This window comes from Nipponia nippon, unplaced genomic scaffold, assembly GCF_047370975.1.
Source record: "Nipponia nippon isolate SJK-2023a ecotype South Korea unplaced genomic scaffold, ASM4737097v1 scaffold_6, whole genome shotgun sequence".
Lineage (NCBI taxonomy): Eukaryota > Metazoa > Chordata > Aves > Pelecaniformes > Threskiornithidae > Nipponia > Nipponia nippon.
In genome coordinates this window covers 39,903,507-39,921,509 of record NW_028262380.1, presented here as the reverse complement: position 1 = coordinate 39,921,509, position 18,003 = coordinate 39,903,507, and the positions used below count along the sequence as shown (strand labels likewise).

Sequence of the window (18,003 nt, the reverse complement as noted above, 5' to 3'; positions counted from 1 at the left end):
AAAAAGTATAGCTATGTTGGGATAGAGGGTCACTGTGGTGAGGAGAATTTGATGGCTTTTGGATTAGGCCTGAATTCAGTTTTCAGGTTCTCAAAATGGAGTCAAATATTCAGATTTTCCAACCTGTAGAGTGTGGTTACAGATTCAAGTACATTCTTGATGGGCTTAGGTGCTGCAGTGGCACAAGGTTAAGAAAGCAAAGTACTGTTATGTTCTGTCTCATTCTTCCTGAGTAGTCTTAGTACTTAGGGAACTTTCAAAGAAAATGCTCTGGTTGCTACAAATTTAAGCTTCAAACATTGAGATTGTATCTCTTTCAGTTTGAGTCCTATGCATCATGGACATTATTTTCTTGTCACCTTAACTGCAAGACTTTCAGAAGGCATAGGGAATACTTTTTGCAACAATACAACTTTTATTTTGCCCTTTCCTCAAAATAGGAATATAGAAAAGCAGGTCAGGCTTTTGTTGAAATTGGGATTTGTGACTAAGTATCCAATGCTGGCCTTACACTATGAAAAACTCTTGTTTATGTGCCATTAATGTCTTCTGTTTTTATATTACATTTCTTGAATTTGAACTAGAAACATATTAGTCAAACAATATTGTGATCTTATATTTATTGTGAGGTCTTACAAATATCTTTCTCTAAAGGAGATCTGAACTGCATAGCAGGTGCAACATCCAGAAACGGTGGCTTCATCTGGGATGTCCCAAAAGGCAAAATGATAACCAGATTCAGTGAGGTAAGATGAGATTACATCTCTTTTTGTCTGTATGCAATGTAAGTTAGTCATTCCCTCTAGTGTCAATAAATAAAGATGGGTCAAAGTTCGTATGGTTATAAAAGGTGCTATAATATAAAAATCTATAGAAAGAATTATGTGGGGGCCAGTTTAGCTCTGAGGCAGAAGTATTTTTACTTCCTCAGGCTGGGTTTGTGACATGAGAATGATGAAGCACCAGATCGTCTCCATTATCTTAAAATTGGTCCTGTAGTGATACACAGCAAAAGCATAGCTTATTCTTTCTTAAATATGTAAATGTATGTGGACATGTAGACTTTAAACTGAGTACCAAAATGTAAAATGATGTTCTGTATTTTCAGACATAAGGCCCAGAAAAAATTTTCAGTCCCTGAAGTCTAGACCAGTAGAGCTCCATTTTGCAGCACACTAAAAAATATGCCTTATTTAGAATCTTGCTTTGTATTATCTAAAATCTATGCAGGCATTTGCGAGTCCTGAAACAGTTGCATAAATGTTATTGGCAGAAGGAGCTATTTAATACTGTGTTGTAGTATTCTATACTTTTTTGTGTGTTCTTAGTATATAGCTGTAATCTTCAGATTATACAGACATAATTAACTGTGGCATCTGCATCAGAGAACAAAGAATGCTCTTGAAGAAGATGGAGATGGACGGGGGGCGGGCAGAAAACAAAAGTGCATACATACATTCAGGAGTTCCTGAGTTCCAACACTCAGAAGATTTGCACTTGTGCTACTAAACATCTTTTCTCAAACGCTTGTCCTGATAACACGTCCCACTTCAGTTATCACATACCACAATTATTCATGCCCACTAACTTCGTTATTCCAACAAGTAGCTAACCTTTATTCAAGCTTTAGGTCCATATAGTTATGGGTTGCTCATTCTTCATCTTGACCCAGTTTTGTCTCTTGGATACTGGAGCGTATGGCAGTTTTATGGTCTCTCTCCTCAGTCCCAATTTTTTGGACTTGGATTCTCAAATATCCCAGATATGTTGGGGACTCATTATAATGTGTTTTTGTACAGTATACTTTACTGGGAGAAAAGGGCTGAAGCCCATAGGAGAATAAAATAAAAAAGATGAGTCAATAGATGAGAGAAAAAGGGGTGAATTATTTCTTATTGATAGGTATTTTGCATTTTTTGAAGCATGGAAAGAATGGAATCTTCTGCATTGCCTGGAGTCATAAAGATTCCAAAAGAATAGCAACCTGCAGCGGTGATGGATTTTGGTGAGTGTTACTGGAAGAAAAAAAAAAATTGCTAAATGCACTTCTCAAGTCAGTAAACTTTGACAGCACTATTAGTGATTAATTTTAAAACTGTTCTTACTGGCCAAAACTTGGATTATATTAATGTCCTGTACTTGTTAGAATATATTTTTCATTATTTTAAGAAAAAAATAAAGGAAATTTTGCAAAAGAAATAGTGTCTAAGACATTCTGATAGTGAAACTGAATATTGATTTTTATTTAACCAAGAATATTCTTCTAGGTTTCTTATCTATAGATATGGAGGACACTTTTCAAAAGCTATCCCACTTTACTTGTCTTAATTTTTAAATTTCTTTTTAAGTTTGCTATTTCCAGGACTAGGAATCACTATTTTAGAACAAAGTAATTGCAGTTGTACTATTACAGGAGTATAATAGTGTATTTGTAAAAACTTGCAAACGCCCGTTGACAACAATTTTGCATGTATTGTGTTTCAGTACATTTTTAATTCCTTGTTCATTCTTGTCCTTTGCTACCCATGTTATTTCAGTTCAAACATAACAAGAGCATGAATTTTAGAAAACAGTCTTTTTTTTTTTTTTTTTTTTTTTTTTTTTTTTTTTTTTAAAATCCCTAAAGATCTATTTGTACCTTAAAGCCATAGCTACAAGTTAGATTTTGGGCTGTGAGGATCCTTTCAGGCAGGGAGGTACCACAGTGGACATCTTTGCAGCCCCACTGAAGGAACGTGGACTCTGAAGTCCAATTAAATGTTTTGTTAGGAAATACATAGTTAGCCTTGTGGTTGAGGGGCTATAGGAATAAAGATTTCCCATATTCTTTCTGTGTACTTTTTTTGCTCTCTGGCTTATTTGCACTGAATCAAACTTGACTTTTGGATAGCCTATTCAGAATGCCTTTTTCCTCATATTGAATTGTAATTGGTTTCAGTATTATTCGAACCATCGATGGCAAGGTTCTTCACAAGTACAAACATCCAGCTGCAGTGTTTGGTTGTGATTGGAGTCAAAACAACAAGTAAGTCAAAATTAACCCAAAGAACTGATAATATTTACTATTTAAATTGATTACCAAAAAAACAATTTTTTTTGCTATTTAAATTGATTACTGATACCACAAAGTTATCTAGAATGTGGTATTTACTGTTATATTAGAGCAGTGAAACTGTTTCTGTTCTGCAGTAGGATATGTCTATAGCAGCTCTGTATTCCCAGTACTGTATTTCATTGCCCAGCATGTTAATGTGTTGAGTAGGACAAGGACTACGTAACTTTCAAAAGAGTATCTTTTCATACTGATGGAAGAAAAAAAAATTTTCTGGCTGAATATATAAGGGGGGGGGGAAGCAGATATTCAATACCAGGAAAAGGGGGGTTACACTGGCTTCCTTTTAATGGCTGCTAAGCTGAAGATATAGCAGGCAACTAAATACACTGTGATATATGTTAATTTTGCAGATAATTCTATTAATTAACATGACAACTTTTTGTCAAAAAACAATTATACAGTAATTCAATCTAGTAATAGTTGTGTGTTGGGTGCATGGTCAGACTGTAATGCAAATACTATTCCCTGTTGCAACTAATGGATCTTTATCACGTTTTTTCTGAGTTGTATATTTAATTGGCTTGTCAGTAATTACATCATAAAGAGACAAAGCAGAAGAAAACCAACTATTTTTTAAAGTAAATTGCAAAATACACGTTGTATTTAATTTTAAGCTGAAAAAGTACCTTTGATCCCCGTGACTGAGGATTTTACTATTCTTATTTTGCAGAGATATGATAGCTACTGGTTGTGAGGATAAAAATGTTCGTGTTTACTACTTGGCAACTAGCTCTGATCAGCCACTGAAAGTTTTTACAGGGCATACTGCAAAGGTGTTTCATGTACGGTGGTCTCCTCTGAGAGAAGGAATCCTCTGCAGTGGCTCTGATGATGGGTGTGTATTTCTGAACTATTAGGAAACTTAAAGCCTCAAGCAGGACTATTAGATAAACTTAGTTGTACTGGTGCTGGCACCTTCAAAAACTCTGTGAATAATATAATCTAGATCTCTGCCTTGTTCAGATTCAGGCTGTAGCTTTCCTGTTAGCTGAATATAGTATTTGGACAGCAGAATAATTATCTAAAATTGTCACAACTGCTGTAGCAATGCAACTTTCCAAATGCTTTCCCAAGGGTAGAGTCAGTGACTGATACCTGTTACTCCCAGGAATGATACAAGGAAGATACCACATGCTTACACTATGTCTAAAGATATGGGTGCAAGACCTGCTCTTATTTGATGTCTTTCAAAAGTATAATTAAGTAGAATCTGTGGAGATTTTTAATGGGTGCTAGGTACTTCTCTTTTGTTGGTTTTGATGACATTTTTTGAGGGAGAGCGCATCAGTCTATGGAAGCAGGAAGGATTTTTCTATGATTCTACGCCACTTCCCTGCAGAGTACACAAAACATTTCTGTGAAGGATCACAAGTTTAGAGTATTGGTTTCTATTGCTTTCCCCAATATCATTCATTAGATGTCTATGCTTGCAGCAAAATCTGCTAGTTCATCGTGTAATGATTCATGAAAGAAACCAACTTGACAACAAACTTTTTATGTGCAAATCCTCTGTATTTCACATGAGCAAGAAGTAGTGAATCCAAAAGTCTGTCATAGTGTCATTATGAGATATTCTGATTTTATTACCAATCATGGCTATGTAATAAGTCTTGATTACAGAGGTTATTAACAGAATACAGTCACACTTGCACTTTGAGGGCAGGAGATAGTTGAATAACTTAGTCCCAGATAACACAGAAAGTAAGCAGTCTTTTGAGTTTATTGTACTTGGTAACGCTCCTGTTCGTAGTCAAACTCAGAACTATTTCGGATGACCTGTTTAGCACCTAGGCTTATACAGTACATAGGAACAGTATGCAAGGGTCACACATGAGCACATATTGCTGTAGAACAATATATATGTAAATATATAAAATGGCCTTCTAACTTGTGGATTCTTCTTTGTGACGCAAGGCCCATCAAATGGCCCCTTTAGAGCACTGGAGAAACTGTAATAGGTGCCTTTGCTGCCATGGGTGAGCTTTGGTAACATGTTTGATAATGTAACAAAATTTAGCCAGAATTACAATGATCTTTTCAAGAAACTGAACTTTTAAGTTCCTCATTCTGTAGTCTGCTCAATTAGCTGTATCCAGCAATAGCAACTACTGAAAATAAAAGGAAATGTTGGAAACTTACTTGGTTAAAAGGGAAGAAAACAGTAGTGAGAAAGCTGGTATGAATTCTTCCTTACTAGTTGCATAATTGTGGTGGAAGTTTCACAATTTAAGATAGTGTGGTGTCCACTTCTGCCATGTGACAAACGCCACGTTCAAAGGAGAGAAGATAATAGAATAGAATAGAATATTTTCGTTGAAGGGACCTACAGTGATCATCTAGTCCAACTGCCTGACCAATTCAGAGCTGACCAAAAGTTAAAGCATGTTATTAAGGGCATTCTCCAAATGCCTCTTAAGCACTGACAGGCTTGGGGCATCCACTAGCTCTCTAGGAAGCCTGTTCCAGTGTTTGACCACCCTCTCAGTAAAGAAATGCTTCCTAATGTCCTGTCTAAACCTCCCCTGATGCAGCTTTGAACCATTCCCATGCGTCCTATCACTGGATACCAAGGAGAAGAGACCAGCACCTCCCTCTCCTCTTCCCCTCCTTAGGAAGCTGTAGAGAGCCATGAGGGCAGCCCTCAGCCTCCTTTTCTCCAAACTAGACAAGCCCAAAGTCCTTAGCTGCTCCTCACAGGACATGCCTTCCAGCCCTTTCCCCAGCTTTGTTGCCCTCCTCTGGGTGCATTCCAGGACCTGAACATCCTTCTTGAATTGTGGGGCCCAGAACTGCACACAGAACTCAAGGTGAGGCCTCACCAGTGCTGAATACAGCAGGATAATCGCCTCTCGTGACCGGCTGGTTATACTGTGTTTGATGCGCCCCAGGATGTGGTTTGCCCTCTTGGCTGCCAGGGCACGCTGCTGACTCACATTGAGCCTGTTGTTGACCAGCACCCCCAGATCCCTTTCCGCAGGGTTGCTCTCCAGCCACTCCTCTCCCCATTTATACTTGTGCCCAGCATTACTCTGTCCCAGGTGCAGAATCTGGCATTTGTTCTTGTTAAATTTAATCCCATTAATCATTGCCCAATGCTCTAATCTATCTAGATCCCTCTGCAAGGCATCTTGTCCCTCAAGAGAGTGAACAGCACCTCTCAGTTTGGTATCGTCACCAAATTGCTAGTAACACATTCAACTCCTGCATCTACATCATTGATAAATATACTGAACAGAACTGGCCCTAGAATTGAACCCTGAGGAATACCACTGGTGACCAGTTGCCAGCCAGATCTGGCCCCATTCACTACAGCTCTTCGAGCCCTGCTGTTCAGCCAGTTCTTCACCCAGCACACCGTGAACCTGCTCATCTCACAGTTGGAGAACTTGTCCAGAAGGGTGCTATGAGGGACAGTATCACAAGCCTTACTAAAATCCAGAAAAACTACATCTACCACCTTCCCTTCAGCCACTGGGTGGGTGACCTTATCATAGAAGGATATCAGATTAGTTAAAAAGGACTTTCCCTTTGTGAACCCATGTTGACTGTGCCTGATGATTGCATTACTCTTTAAATGCCTTTCAGTAGTACCCAGTATGATCTTCTCCATAATTTTTCCAGGAACTGAAGTTAGACTAACAGATCTGTAGTTTCCTGGGTCTGTTAGAGGCCTGTTAAAGACATGGGAAAGATAGATCTTACAGTTTTGCTTTGTTTTTCTTTCATTTTTCTCCCCTTGAGAGTCCTAACAGACAAATTTATTACATGTGCAGGAATATGGGGAAAATTCTGTTCTCTCGCTGACATGTAAGATAATGGCGCATGTGAGATTTTGAAAGACTATGCAGTGGATGGAATAGTTTCTTACTTTGGTGAACTGCCTTTGGTGTATTTTGTAGCCCATCCTAAACATGAAGGGCATTGGCTCCAACCTCTCCTATTACAACTTCAATAAACATATCGCTAATAAATATTCTGATAAATTTGAAGCTTAGAATATTGCTGAAGTAGAGAGAGAATCATATTTCAGTATGTGATTTGATGGACATAGGTCTTTTTTTTTATCCTGTTTCAGTACTGTTCGAATATGGGATTATACACAGGATGCTTGTATAAATGTTCTTAGTGGACATACAGCTCCAGTACGGGGACTGATGTGGAATCCTGAAATTCCGTACCTTCTAATATCTGGCAGTTGGGACTATACAATTCGAGTCTGGGACACAAGAGATGGAACATGTTTGGACACAGTTTATGATCATGGTGCAGATGTATATGGTAATATTTTAAAATTTTGTTTTATTTCTGTATTGAAATGCATTTTAAAATATTTTTAAATTTATAAAATAATTTAATTAAACTGGTTATTACATGAACTTAATTATTTGACTACATTTTTAAATGTCATCTTTACTAGGATTAACATGTCATCCTAGTCGTCCATTTACTATGGCATCTTGCTCTCGTGACTCCACTGTGAGGCTCTGGTCACTGACGCCTCTTATAAACCCTCTACAAATAAATATCTTAGCAGATAGATGCTGGGATGAGATTATCGGTAATACAGGTAAGTAAATTGTATATACCGTTGTTTTAATTTTCTTTGTTATTATATTTCTTTTTTTTTCTGTTTTGTTTTTTTTTTTTTTAATCTTCATATATAAATGTTTGTGTGTGTTAGATCGTGCTGTGGAATCTGGTGCTCCTCCTTTGCTGTGTGGTAAAGTTTCCAGGGATATTAAACAAGAAGTGGAAAAATTGACAGGAAATCCTCGAGGAAAAAAACTAAGGTGGTTTTCAGAATGTTTTTCAGTAAGTATTCTGCAAACTTAAGGATGTTGTCAGTGTGCGCAACTTTCTCTTCCAAAGTCAATCTCCAAAACTGAAATTTCTTTCTTCTCTACTATTTTTTTCTCTCTTTCTTAAAGGGACCTCAGAAAATATGCAGAAATCAATTCTGTCTCTTAACAGTTTTGCATGTAAAAATGTCTATGAATTAGTTGTGAGTTGTGAACACTGAAAGTGAAATAAGTGCAATAATTTAATTTTCCATAGGAAAAGTTTGACAAGAGTTTTCTATTAAAGAAAATGAAAAGATGTGTTTTACCAAACTACACTGGAGTTTTTAATTTTAATCCATCAAAGGGACACCCTCATTACAGATAAGGTTTGAACTGCCCAAGTGTTGGTGCGAAAACTGCTGTATTACCTTTTAGGAGCTGGGGATCTGGATGAGCCATGCGCCAGTATCTATTTCTTGCCTTTGCTCCATTGCACAGTAATATTTCCTATAAATCACTGCAGTCTCTCTGTGCAATTGAGTGCTTACGTGCATAGGAGCTGAACTTGAGGTAGAACAAGGACAAAAATGACCTGGAACTACAGCTTGTGTACACTGTTGTAATTTAAGTCAATACACTGATCTGCAAAGACCTAGTTTATCGAAAATATTTGGTTTGATTTCTAGCTAAATTGAAGTGCATGATTTAGAAATGCTGAAACAATCTTCTTCGATTACAAATCTTGACATTTTCTGTTTTATTAAAAATATATTTTTATGGAATTCCTGGTTTTACAGAAATTATACATTTTGATGTCCCATGTTGATTCGAGAGTAAAACTGTTATAAGAATATTAGAATTTTCCAAGAATAAAAACTTTTTTTTGATCAACTATGTTCAGTGCTTTTTAAGTCCAGAAAATAAAGTGTTTTGCTTAAACTGTGTGGAGTCAAGAGCTTTAAGAGACTGAAAAAAGAGGAATAGTCTCTTTTTTTTTTTTTTTTTTTTTTTTTTTTTTCCTCTAGTAGGATCTTCTGCTTTTTACCAGCTCAGAAGTAATTGGACTTCTAAACTTGTAATCCTGTTATTCTTAGAAAAGCTCCTTCAGGTCAAAGGTTTAATGATTTTTTTTTTTTTTAAGCTTTTAATTACTCACTCTCTTCTAGACCTCATTGAATGTTAAACATTGTCCTAGTTCTACAGAAGGATTGATTCAAATCTTAGACCAGTAAAAATGCTTAAAATTTATTTAAAAACAAATCGCCTTGATGGCCTGCAAGATTTTGTGCATATACAGTTATACCATATGTGTCTATTTTAAGATTTAATATTAAGGTAGTAAACCAGATTGTGGCAGCTGAGCCTTGAAGCTGTTTTTCACCTGGCCCACACCTTTGCTTTACAGAAAATGGTAAACAAGTGCTGGGGCAGCTCCTGCATCCCAGCAGCTGAATGTTGTTTTATGCCAGCAGTAGCCAGCAGAAAACTAATGGCGAGCCCTCAACTATGTCCACACGTAACCAAATACTTATGTTCATGGATCTTGCTGTATCTTCACAGCCTTCAAGAAGACTGAAGGACTTGTAGTATCTTGAACTAATTCATGTCTTCACAGTAAAGCTTCTAATATTGAAATAGTCTGAAATTGTTTTCTGACAAATGTTTTTCAATGTCTTTAGAAGTTTAATTTCTTGAATGTTACTGTAATACAACTCTTTTCTTCCCTAACAATTTTAGCCTCCAGGAGGCAGCAAAAATTTATGGGATTTAGTTGCTGTAATAAAAGGACAGGACGACAGTTTGCTTCCACAAAACTACAGCAAAGGAATTATGCATATGAAACATCTCATTAGATTTAGAATGGTAAGTGAAGCATAAACGGTATGTGAAAATGGTTGTTAATCCATCATAGTATTTCACTCTTTAAAAATAACATTTAATGCTTTACAAAAGGGTCACAATTTATTTCATGTCCAAAGATATTTGTGCCATCAGTTCTGTGTGCAATACTAGTCTGTTAGAACAATAGCATCTAGCTAAGTCTGCGTGACTTCATGCATACTCAGTGTTAAAATGCTAGGTTACAGTTATTAACTAGAAAAGCAGTTTTCAAGAGAATGAAAAGAAATTGCAAAGCAAGCCTCACTTCAGCTTGAGCTATGAAGTGAGTTTGTCTTCCCTATTATATATACTGTACTTTTATATTCAGTAAAGTCAAATTATTTGGTTGTATAAACATGAAGTTTGTAGTTGTGTTCAGATGCAGGGACAGGGGAATTCATGTCTGAAAATGAGGGATAGTCAGCAGAAATATGCTCTGTAGCTGTCTGGAAGAAGGCATGGAAAAACAAGAACCTGTCATTAATAGAGATATGCAGCTGAAGAGTGACTCAGATGTGAATGTGAAACTCAAGTGCTAAGCCATGAATTTATTAGTAGCTGCATATATGAATATGCAACCAGGCATACAATTTGTGCAGAATATGGGGATACATGGTTCTATCAGGGACTTCTTAAGGATACTAAAGAATCCCATACTCTAATGACTGGATTGGAAGTAGAGGCAAAGTATCTATTGGTACAGATCAGGAAATGCATAACTCCCCACTTGCCACCCCCAGCGCTAAATACCTGCCAGGTATCACCTGTTGTTTGCTCTTGCAGGCTGTCTTTTTTGCAAAATCACGGACTCTGTAGTGTGTCCTATATACCTTATGACTCTTAAGCGATTGAAGTTTTTTATTGGTAATGTTAACTGTAATAATAGCAGCTGCTTTGCTAATACTATGAAGCTCTGTGTGTCCAAAAACCAGTTTTCTCAGCCAGTTAGCCTGAAAAGAAGAAATTAATTCTTGACTCAGCAGCTGCCATTGGTCTACATTGCAGTTCACTTTGGTGAAGAATGTTCAAAGTTCATTCTCCTTCCTCCATATATGGTATTGTAAAGCTGTGAATAGCCAAACGCCGTCTCACGTGCATTGATGATAGAGAGTTAAACTGAGAATTCTTGAAATGTGAAGTGAAGCTCCTTTCGCTTTTTTTTCATGTTAAATGTGATCCTGTTGCAGCTTGTTTCTCAAACTCTGCCAGATGGAGAAATTTAGTCCTATCTCTTCAACTAATAGAAAAATTGCAGTAGCTGGAAATATAAATTGTTTCTTCATCATAAGGTTAATGGGGTATGACAAATCAGGACACAGGTTGAGCCTACTGTCTTTATTCTTTCTTTATTTGGACATCATTATAATGGTAATAAGTCCTATTTCCAGCTCTATATGGTTTATGTTCACAAATATTTTTTTGAAATTTCAAAAATATCAAGATTTTTATGATGGACATCTGGTTGAATTACTATTACCTATGATAAAATAGCTGAGAATACAAAAAAAATATAAAAGAGATTAAAGGAAGGTAATTGAGGAAAATGTACGTGTGCAACAAAACACTAACATACTTACTTTAGCAATAAATAGTTCACTGTAATCTCGTTGTAAACTCTTCCAATCAGCCTTTTCGAAAAATGATTTTCTTAAATGATAGCCTTTATATTCCATTGTAATGTTTGACACTAGTTCATCTTAAGAAAACTTGTTTTCATCACAGAAAACTGTACTTTTAAAAACTTTTTTAACTTTTTTTTTCCCCCCTCAGTCCAAGGCACAGGAACTGACAACGGTAAAAATGTCCAAGTTTGGAGGTGGTATTGGTGCACCAAGCAAAGAGGAGAGGCTTAAAGAAGCTGCAGAAATACATTTAAGACTAGGACAAATTCAGCGATACTGTGAACTAATGGTAGAACTTGGAGAGGTAAAATATCAAAACATTATTGAAGAACAATAAAATACGAAGGTTTCTGAAAACCAGCTACTCTAGCAAAGATGGGGTTGCAACAAAATGAGTCACAAGTCCAGAAAAGAGTAATCTTGCTCCAGTTATATTATTTTTAACATATGCAGTCTAATGCATAGCTCATTCCTTATTTAACCTCTTGACAAATTTATTTTTAATGGAAGAAACATGAAACTAGTGAAAAATACAGCTGTTTCTCAAAATAAAATGATTAGGTTAAATGTATTACTACTTTCTTCTAGTGGGACAAAGCTCTCTCAGTTGCACCTGGTGTATCAATGAAATATTGGAGGAAGTTAATGCAAAGGTAAGGTAATAAAAATATGATGCTGAATTTTAGCTTCTGTCCGTAAAAGGACACAGACAAGTAGGAGGGATGGATACTAATATCAGTTGTACTTGGCTTTTGTTACAGCAGTCTAGTGATGTTACTTTTTATTCAGTAAGGTTTGGGATGGAACTGTAGAGGATTTCAATAACAATTTTGCGTACAGGAATCAAGTTAAAGCGTTGAGCATAAATTGCAAATTTAAATGGAAACACTTTAGTGCAGTATCCACAGTTTGCAAGTCTTCGGAGGTCTGGAAAGGCAGATGGGTTTCAGTGAACTTCATATATGGCTTCATCTAACACCTATACCATAGAGATAAGTTTAGTGATCAATTATATATGTAGATCTTTCTTGTTTGTTTATTCATTTGTTTAATTAGGAGAGCTGATCAGTTAATTCAGGAAGAAAATGATGATGTCATCCCATACTGTATAGCTATCGGAGATGTGAAGAAACTAGTTTCTTTCTTTACTTCAAGAGGCCAGCTTGAAGAGGCTCTGCTTGTTGCACAGGTATTATGTACAGCAATGTGGGAGATGTATTTAGCTATTTCTTTCTAACTGAAGATGACTAGCATATTTAAAAGGCTAGCTCGGTTCACTTTTGCAAAATGGCTACATAATGATACCCTACTCTTTACTTTTGTATTGTATTGACCAGTTTTTATGCAGAAATCATATAAAAAGGTATCTCATGCTTACCAGTTTTAAGCCTGATTCTTCTAAATTGCAATCAAATTCCCATCATGAAAACTGATGTATTCATTTTTGGTTGAAGTAGAAAATTAACCTGATTTTCAGCAGTCTGTATTGCCCTTAACATCTAAGACATGTAGGATTTCTCTTGCATTTCTACTGAGGTTTTGGTTATACTACTTCCTGTAGAATCTCTGGGTGAAACTGCTCAGTTGCAGTAGTAATCAATATAGGAAATCAAACTTTTAAATTAATGCAAAAAACAGTACAAGAGATTACCAAAAGTGTGTATGTCCCTTCTGCTTCCTAATGTAGACACAAGTTAAAGGGTGCACAAAACATGCAAGACTGATACTTTGTTTCACTCTTTCTCACTATTCCTTTATTCTTTTTGAGTAATTTCTGCATGCTTAATATAATTTGTTAAATAAACTGTCAGGACTTGTCCCTGGTACATTCTGTCATGCCTACCTGTCCTTGAACATTCTGTTGCCTCAGAGATAAGAATTTTAATAACGCATATGAATTTGTCCTTTAGAAATTGTCTATCTATATGTTGTTGTTCTTCTCATACTAGCTGAATAGTGCACAGAATTGAACTTTTGAGGTATGCTTAAATTTAACAAGTTCTAATGTTTGGACCTTAAAGCACCTTAAAGCTTTAGAAAAATCTTCATTTTTCTTGTAAGAAAGACATTGCAGGGGTTGCTTTTATTACAAGTCATCGAACAGTCTTTGTCTTAAAGGTTTAATCAGATAATATTAAGCAATAAAATACCAGGACTTTCTTTCCCTTTTAACTGAGCCCTGAGTATTAATGTTGTTACCCCAGCTACACCTTAAAGCACATGAAAGAAATTCCTTTTGAGCCTAACTGATCTCTTCTCATTTAATGTTAGAAATAATTTATTGCCAGCTTGTGCCACTATATAAACCTTTCCAGATCTGCTGTTATGCCTACTGAGAAGTATCTATGGAGTTCATCCTTCACTCACAGCCACTTGCTCCTTGGGGTGTAAAAATCAAGGTTGTAGCCCTCACTGTCCATTTCAGGTGTATTCAAATGCTGGAAAAATCCTGTACAAATGCATAGGAAGGAAGAGGTCTCTTGCTTCTGTAGAATTTCTTGTATGGCTGGATAAAACTAGGCTAAAATTTAGCTATGAATAAGTTCATTGGTTTAAACATTTCCTTTGTTATAACTGGGCTTTAGAAGGATTTTTATAGATCTTAGATTATTTTTTTTGTTGTTGTTGAAAAATCAGATTTCATGTTCAGTTTGATTGGTGCATTAATTAATCCATTTTTTTATTCACTTCTAGGCAGCTTGTGAGGGAAATATACAGATGTCACCGCTCTCCACAACAAGTGGATCTTCAAATTCTGGTGGAAACAATACAGATGATTATAACGAGTAAGTTGTTCTAGTTTATATCTAAAGCCTCATTTTAGTGCAGAATGTGAAGTCATCAGGGGAGATAAACCTTAGTGGTTTAATTTGGCATCAGCAATGTTAGAATTCAACAACAAAATATTACATCTTCTGGTACTTAGTTGACAGAGTTACTAACTAACTGATGCTACACTGAATAATTCCCCCGTTGTGCCTCCTTCTGGAACCAAATGGATTTTTCATATGTATGTATTATAATTATAAACATACATTTCATTTGCTTGATATTTAAGGTGCGTTCCTATGCACTTAAATATGTAGTATATTAACTTAGAACTTTTGGTAAGTAGAGTAAGATTTAGCATTAATAAGTATCTGTGAGAACCTCTGTTTTATGCACCTCCTCCTCCTGAAGCTTCACTGCTTATCATCAGTGGAGTTTCTGACAATGTACACTAATGGTCGTATTTTCATTGTGTGTGCCCGTAAAAGAAACAATGCATCTCTCCTTGTTTAGAACAGTGCTCAAAAACCTAAATTACATTATCAAGTTATATGTGTAGTAACAAAAGCAGCTTGGAGGCTGTGTAGTTACTTCGTTTACATGTGCAGTTTTTGAACAATTAGAGATTTATGCAGAGTTCACAGGTACAGAATTAATATCCAAATATTTGATTTTTTTCTTCTGTCAATCTGAAGAGACATTTCCATACTGATGTAGATTTTGGGAAACTGACCCACCTAAATATGCACCAACATAAGTAGTGGATGAAGCTCAAACTGATTGCATTTTGAAAGCTAGTAGTGTCATTATCTGTCAGTCAAATATAGAAATTTTAGGGTACAGAAGCAAATGTGATGACTTGTACATAAATTAAAGAGCCAAAGAACACCAACCTTTAAGTGACCTTGCAGAATTCATGTTTTGTTTTTGCAGGCTCCTGCACAAGGTCAGTAAAGAACTGGCAGAATGGTATTTCCAGGATGGCCATGCAGTGCTTGCAGCATGTTGCCATCTGGCTGTTGAAAATATAGAGGTAATTATTTTTTTCTCTTTAACTATGGAAAGGCCAGCATTGACTTCCTTTTTACATCTCCAGATGTTAACTGTTTTTTAAAATGTGTGTACCACATTCTAAAATGTATTACTTATACTTGGTATTTGCTTTGTATATATTTATGTAGAGAGTTTGATCCATACAATATTGAAGTTAGTAGCAAAACTCCCCTGAGGTTATTAAATTCAAGATTCCTCTCATGCACAGAACGTAGTATGTTATTTAATTGTATTTTCATATATACAGTATCTTGTTATATTAGAAAATATAAGGTACCTACATACCTTACATGAATACATAAGTATTCCTGTTTACTGTGACTCAAAAGACCCATTCAGAACTGGAACTTCATTGTGCTACAAAAGATGCGATCTCTGCCTTGAAGAATTTGCAGTCTAAATGGTGAAGTAAATAGGAAAAAACCTTCTACCCCCTCAGTACAAAACCAGGGCTGACATGTAGGAAACATTTTATTAGATTGTCATTTTGTTTGTAGTTTTACAAACAAAATATTGTTTCTTTTCCTCATTCTCTCTGGATTTTGTTGTTGCTGACCTAACATGTTCTTCCTCCTCTATCCCCCCAAATGAATAAAAGTCCATCTTAACAAGCTGTTCAGAGAGAAAGCAATAATCAGTTAATACCTATATTTCAAAACAGACATGTCACGAGTTCTTGTGTAGTCTCTTACTGTTTAATATTCTGCTATGCCTTTCAGCATCTCCAGTTGCCCAGAGAGGGTAAGAACAGGAGAGTCCTTCCTGTTTTGGGTTTTTTTTTTGTCCCCTTTTGTCAAAAAAGAGGGGAAAGATGTACTCTGAAAACTAACTTCCTTACTCAAGACTAGAAGGAATTGTTATCATGCTTTTTATGTATGATGTGCAATCCCTTTGCTTGAATAAAGGAAGATTCTGCTAAAGGAAATCTATTTGGTTATTTAAAAACTGATTAATACGTGGTGCACAATTCTTTACTTATTCAAGAGACCCAAATTATATATAAAGTTTCTTTAATTAATGCATATTTTGTCCTTCTGTAAAAAGCAGTCTCATAAATGAATGTCATATGCTCAACATGGTGAATCCCCAAAAATGCTTGTGTCCCTTAATGATATAATTTTTTCATTGAGCAAGCTTGCGATGGCAAACCTGATTCGTGGAAACGAACTGGAGTTGGCAATCAGTGTGGGTACTGTCTTAGGAGAAAGTGCAGCACAAGCAACACATTATGCCCTAGAATTACTAGCAAGAAAATGTATGACAGTAACAACATGGTAAGAATTTCTTAATCCACAGAGGATTTTTTTTTTTTTTTTTCCCCCCTGACAAAATGATAAAGGTGTTTCATTCTGAAACTTTTTATAGACACCAAACCACCATGGGTAGGTAGAATAAGAATTGCTGCTTGAATAAGAATTGCTGTATTAGACCTTTGAAGCACAGGGCATGCAAATGTTCAGCTTTAATCTCAAAATACATTATGTATGCATTGTAAATGAGAGAAGAGTCATTGTCAGAGTATGAAACCCGCTGAAAAAAACCTAGATACTTGGGCAATAGGTAGCATAGTAAGTCCTAGTCTGTACTGAGTAAAAATGCTTCAGACAAAGTAAGGCTACAATTGAATTATAAAGTCAAAAGGAACAGAGGCTTAAGTAAGATCTGTGAAGTGATTTTTAAGTACTTGCTTGAAAAATACAAAAACCTAAGAGGCTGAGGAATTATTTGTATATTGGTATTGGGAATACAAGACAGCTGACAAGATTTAAGGGTGAAACAGGATTACTATTTAATTTTGCAGGAGTAGGTCATTTCTCTGTTGCATCAAGGGGAAACTTTATCTCTGCTAAATTTTCTGTTCTTCCTTGTGGTGGTTTTACTTTGAAAGATACAGTTTTGGTCTGTTTTTTGTCTACCAATGAAAAGAAGAAAATCTTCCTAAGGTATATTTGGCAGCCGTACAGGTTTCAGAATTAGCATTTCATAGGCCATGTGTGCTTAAACAGATATTTCAATTAAGCATCAGTTTTTCTGCTACAGTTGGTATTTGCTTAAGCATTTAGAGGTAGCCTGAGAGAAACATAGCTGAACTCCTCTCTACAGAGACAATGAAGCATTGTAGAAAGAGAGAAAATAAGAAATGGATGACTTGCTGCTTTGGTTTTTCAAGGATTTAGCATGTCTGCATTGCACCAGTTCTAACAGGGTTGTTTTGGCAACTCCATTTGCAGCTTTTAAAGCCTCTGAAGCTCTTTCTCTGATCTCCCTGCCCTCATTGTGAAGAGTGAATTTTATGTAGCCTCTGATAGGAAGCACTGGATGTGGAATTAAGAAAAATGGTGTATATTTTTTCCAGTTCCATAACAAAAGCTTGTTGTGATCTCAGTGCTGTAACAAGTACTTATAATAGTACGGCATTTACGTGTATACACATAAAACTTCTGCAAACTTATGGTATGTGTACACTGAAGTCTACATGGGTATATGTGATAAAATTTTTAATTGCTGTACTGCATATTGCCCAAATATACACCTGGATTTGTCAGTGGGTTTCATATGCTATACTGAACATCTATTACAGCTACACCCTGCAACCCTGGATTCTGGTTTGCAGCCATTACAGCATATTTGTCTGTTCTGTAGGAAAAGATCAGAGATTCCTGAATCTCTTCATATTTTGTAATAAAGAGATACTGGCACAGCACAGTACCCCTTGGTCCACTGCATGTATAAGATCATGTATAGGGAAGCTGGAATTCAAGGGCCTCTGATATTTGAAGGG

At 36.1% G+C, this 18,003-nt stretch overlaps 1 protein-coding gene across 4 annotated transcripts in view; it reads left to right on the top strand.

The window, feature by feature from the left end:
* WDR17 (WD repeat domain 17) overlaps positions 1-18,003 on the top strand; it is a 67,174-nt gene that overhangs the window by 34,715 nt on the left and 14,456 nt on the right. For 3 of the 4 annotated variants that reach the window (XM_087735598.1, XM_087735596.1, XM_087735594.1), the window contains exons 9-22: positions 655-746; positions 1,923-2,005; positions 2,939-3,025; positions 3,786-3,950; positions 7,191-7,393; positions 7,533-7,682; positions 7,797-7,927; positions 9,634-9,759; positions 11,548-11,703; positions 11,988-12,052; positions 12,456-12,588; positions 14,094-14,185; positions 15,102-15,201; positions 16,356-16,495. In XM_087735598.1, coding sequence (XP_087591724.1) covers positions 655-746; positions 1,923-2,005; positions 2,939-3,025; positions 3,786-3,950; positions 7,191-7,393; positions 7,533-7,682; positions 7,797-7,927; positions 9,634-9,759; positions 11,548-11,703; positions 11,988-12,052; positions 12,456-12,588; positions 14,094-14,185; positions 15,102-15,201; positions 16,356-16,495 — 1,723 coding nt within the window. The remainder of the gene's footprint in view (positions 1-654; positions 747-1,922; positions 2,006-2,938; positions 3,026-3,785; positions 3,951-7,190; positions 7,394-7,532; positions 7,683-7,796; positions 7,928-9,633; positions 9,760-11,547; positions 11,704-11,987; positions 12,053-12,455; positions 12,589-14,093; positions 14,186-15,101; positions 15,202-16,355; positions 16,496-18,003) is intronic. The other variant, XM_087735595.1, reaches the window with a different exon arrangement.